The sequence below is a fragment of the Aptenodytes forsteri genome, unplaced genomic scaffold (assembly GCF_000699145.1).
Source record: "Aptenodytes forsteri isolate BGI_AS27 unplaced genomic scaffold, ASM69914v1 Scaffold236, whole genome shotgun sequence".
NCBI classification, from domain to species: domain Eukaryota; kingdom Metazoa; phylum Chordata; class Aves; order Sphenisciformes; family Spheniscidae; genus Aptenodytes; species Aptenodytes forsteri.
In genome coordinates, this window is record NW_008794456.1 from 183571 (window position 1) to 185497 (window position 1927).

At 61.5% G+C, this 1927-nt stretch overlaps 1 protein-coding gene across 1 annotated transcript in view; it reads left to right on the plus strand.

The window, feature by feature from the left end:
* LOC103908347 (sialoadhesin) overlaps positions 1–1927 on the plus strand; it is a 57154-nt gene that overhangs the window by 52356 nt on the left and 2871 nt on the right. The window contains exons 15-16 of the mRNA XM_019474965.1: positions 1049–1354; positions 1677–1922. Coding sequence (XP_019330510.1) covers positions 1049–1354; positions 1677–1922 — 552 coding nt within the window. The remainder of the gene's footprint in view (positions 1–1048; positions 1355–1676; positions 1923–1927) is intronic.

Sequence of the window (1927 nt, forward strand, 5' to 3'; positions counted from 1 at the left end):
TGGTGTGGAGGGGGGTGTGTGGGGGGTAGCGGGGCCTGCCTTAGTTTTGGGGTCTCAAAAAAAAATTAGCCTTCGTCCCAGGTCTTAACCAAGCCGAGCTTTATACCCTGGTCCTGTGTCTGACCCCCGGCAAGCAGACCTGGCCAAACAGCCCCACGTCATCTGCAGAAGATTGCAGTGAAACTTCTCCAAGCGCCCCAAGTTTGTCCTTATGCTTTGTACCAAACTGAAACAGAAAAATCTTTGGCTTTCAGGAAACATTGCAGGATTATTTTTTTTTTTTCCTGATTTGGAAAATGAAAACCAGACTTTGTTTAAAAAAAGACGTGCAAAAAAGTGTAGTTGCAAGTCAGAATGTAAGATTTTTTTTTCCTTTTTTATTAGAAAAAGATGGCTTTAACTTATAAATCTGCTGTGAGGAATGGGTGTGGAGGAGCACTCCTGGAAATGTCCTCCAGAGAGCCCGAGACCCTGGCAACAAATCCGTTGCTTCTCTCCCTCCTCCTGATTTTGGATGGGGAATGCCGAACGGATGCTGCTAAAAATATCTTGGCATTATGGGCCCGAGTTGCACCCACAGTCGTGCTGCCTTTGCACAAGCCTCGCTGTTGAGGTTTGCCATGCACCGATGTGCAAAGGGTGTTTTTTTCTGAGGCCGGGGTGTGAGCGGAGCACCGAGCCGTGACGGGCCACGCGCCGAGCCACGCTCCCACGCCCGGCCGGCGTGGCCGGAGCTGCCACAACCAACTCGCAAATGAGCTGCAGGTTAGAAATGAGCTCAGCGAATGACCCTGCGCTGTGTTTTGAGTGTCAGTTTGATTCAAGGAGACCACGGATGCTGAGGAAAGAGGCAGTGCTGCCCGAGCAGGTGCTGTGTTGCAGGCAGCGGAGCCTGGCGGCAGAACATCACCGCTCCAGCTCACAGCCCAGCCGAGACCGTGAGAGCAGCCGGCCCGACCCGAGCATCGCAAGCTGGGGATGCTCCGATTCACTGAGACGCTGCTTATCCTACAGTCCGCCTCTTCCCCGACCTCCTTCCTTCCCGCAGACCCCCCCAGGAATCTGCAGATGAAGGCCTTCGTGGAGAGCGGCGAGGGGACAGCAGTCATCCTCTTCTGCGCTGTTGAGAGCAACCCCCTGTCCGAGATCACCCTGCTCAAGGGGGGGCAGCCGGTGGCCTCCAGCCCCCCCGCGGGAGGTGACCACCCTGGGCAGAGCGGCCACATCTCCCCCGCTCCCAACGCACTGAGGCTGGAGCTCCGGGACGCCTCCGAGGAGGACGAGGGCGAGTACGAGTGCCAGGCACGCAGCCCTCTAGGCAGCGCCCGTGCATCCCTGCCCCTCCGTGTGCAGGGTGAGTCCGGCTTCGCCGTGGGTGGGGGGACAAGGGGCTGGGGACCCCTGAACGGGTTGGTATGGGCATTGAGGGGTACGGCCCAAATAAATGTTGCCGTCGGGCAGCAGAGCATCGGGGTGGGGGGGGTCAGGAACAGTGCAGGGCTGGTGGAAGGGCAGGGAGGTGCTGCTGCCCGCTTGGGTGGGCACCCCACCCCACGCGTGCACCCCACTGAAGGGGGACGGTGGCTTCGGAGACGGGAAAGGCTTTTCCCAGCCACGGCCGAGAAGGGCAAGCCTTGCGGCGAGCGGAGGGGCCAGCTTCGTTCTGCTCTCCCCAGCCGTCAGGGTGGTGGTGCGACCCTCTGCCGAGGTGCCCGAGGGGACCGATCTGCCCTGCCGGGACACGGGCGCCCGCCCGGGCACCGTCTACACCTGGTACAAGAACGGGCGGTGGCTGGCGGAGGGGCTCGACGCCTCCCTCGTCCTCCCCGGTGCCCGGCGCACGGACGCGGGTGCCTACGCCTGCCTGGCGGGGAGGGGGCTGCGCGGCCGCCGGGCCCCCCCCCCCGCCCTGCCGCGGCCCTGTGGG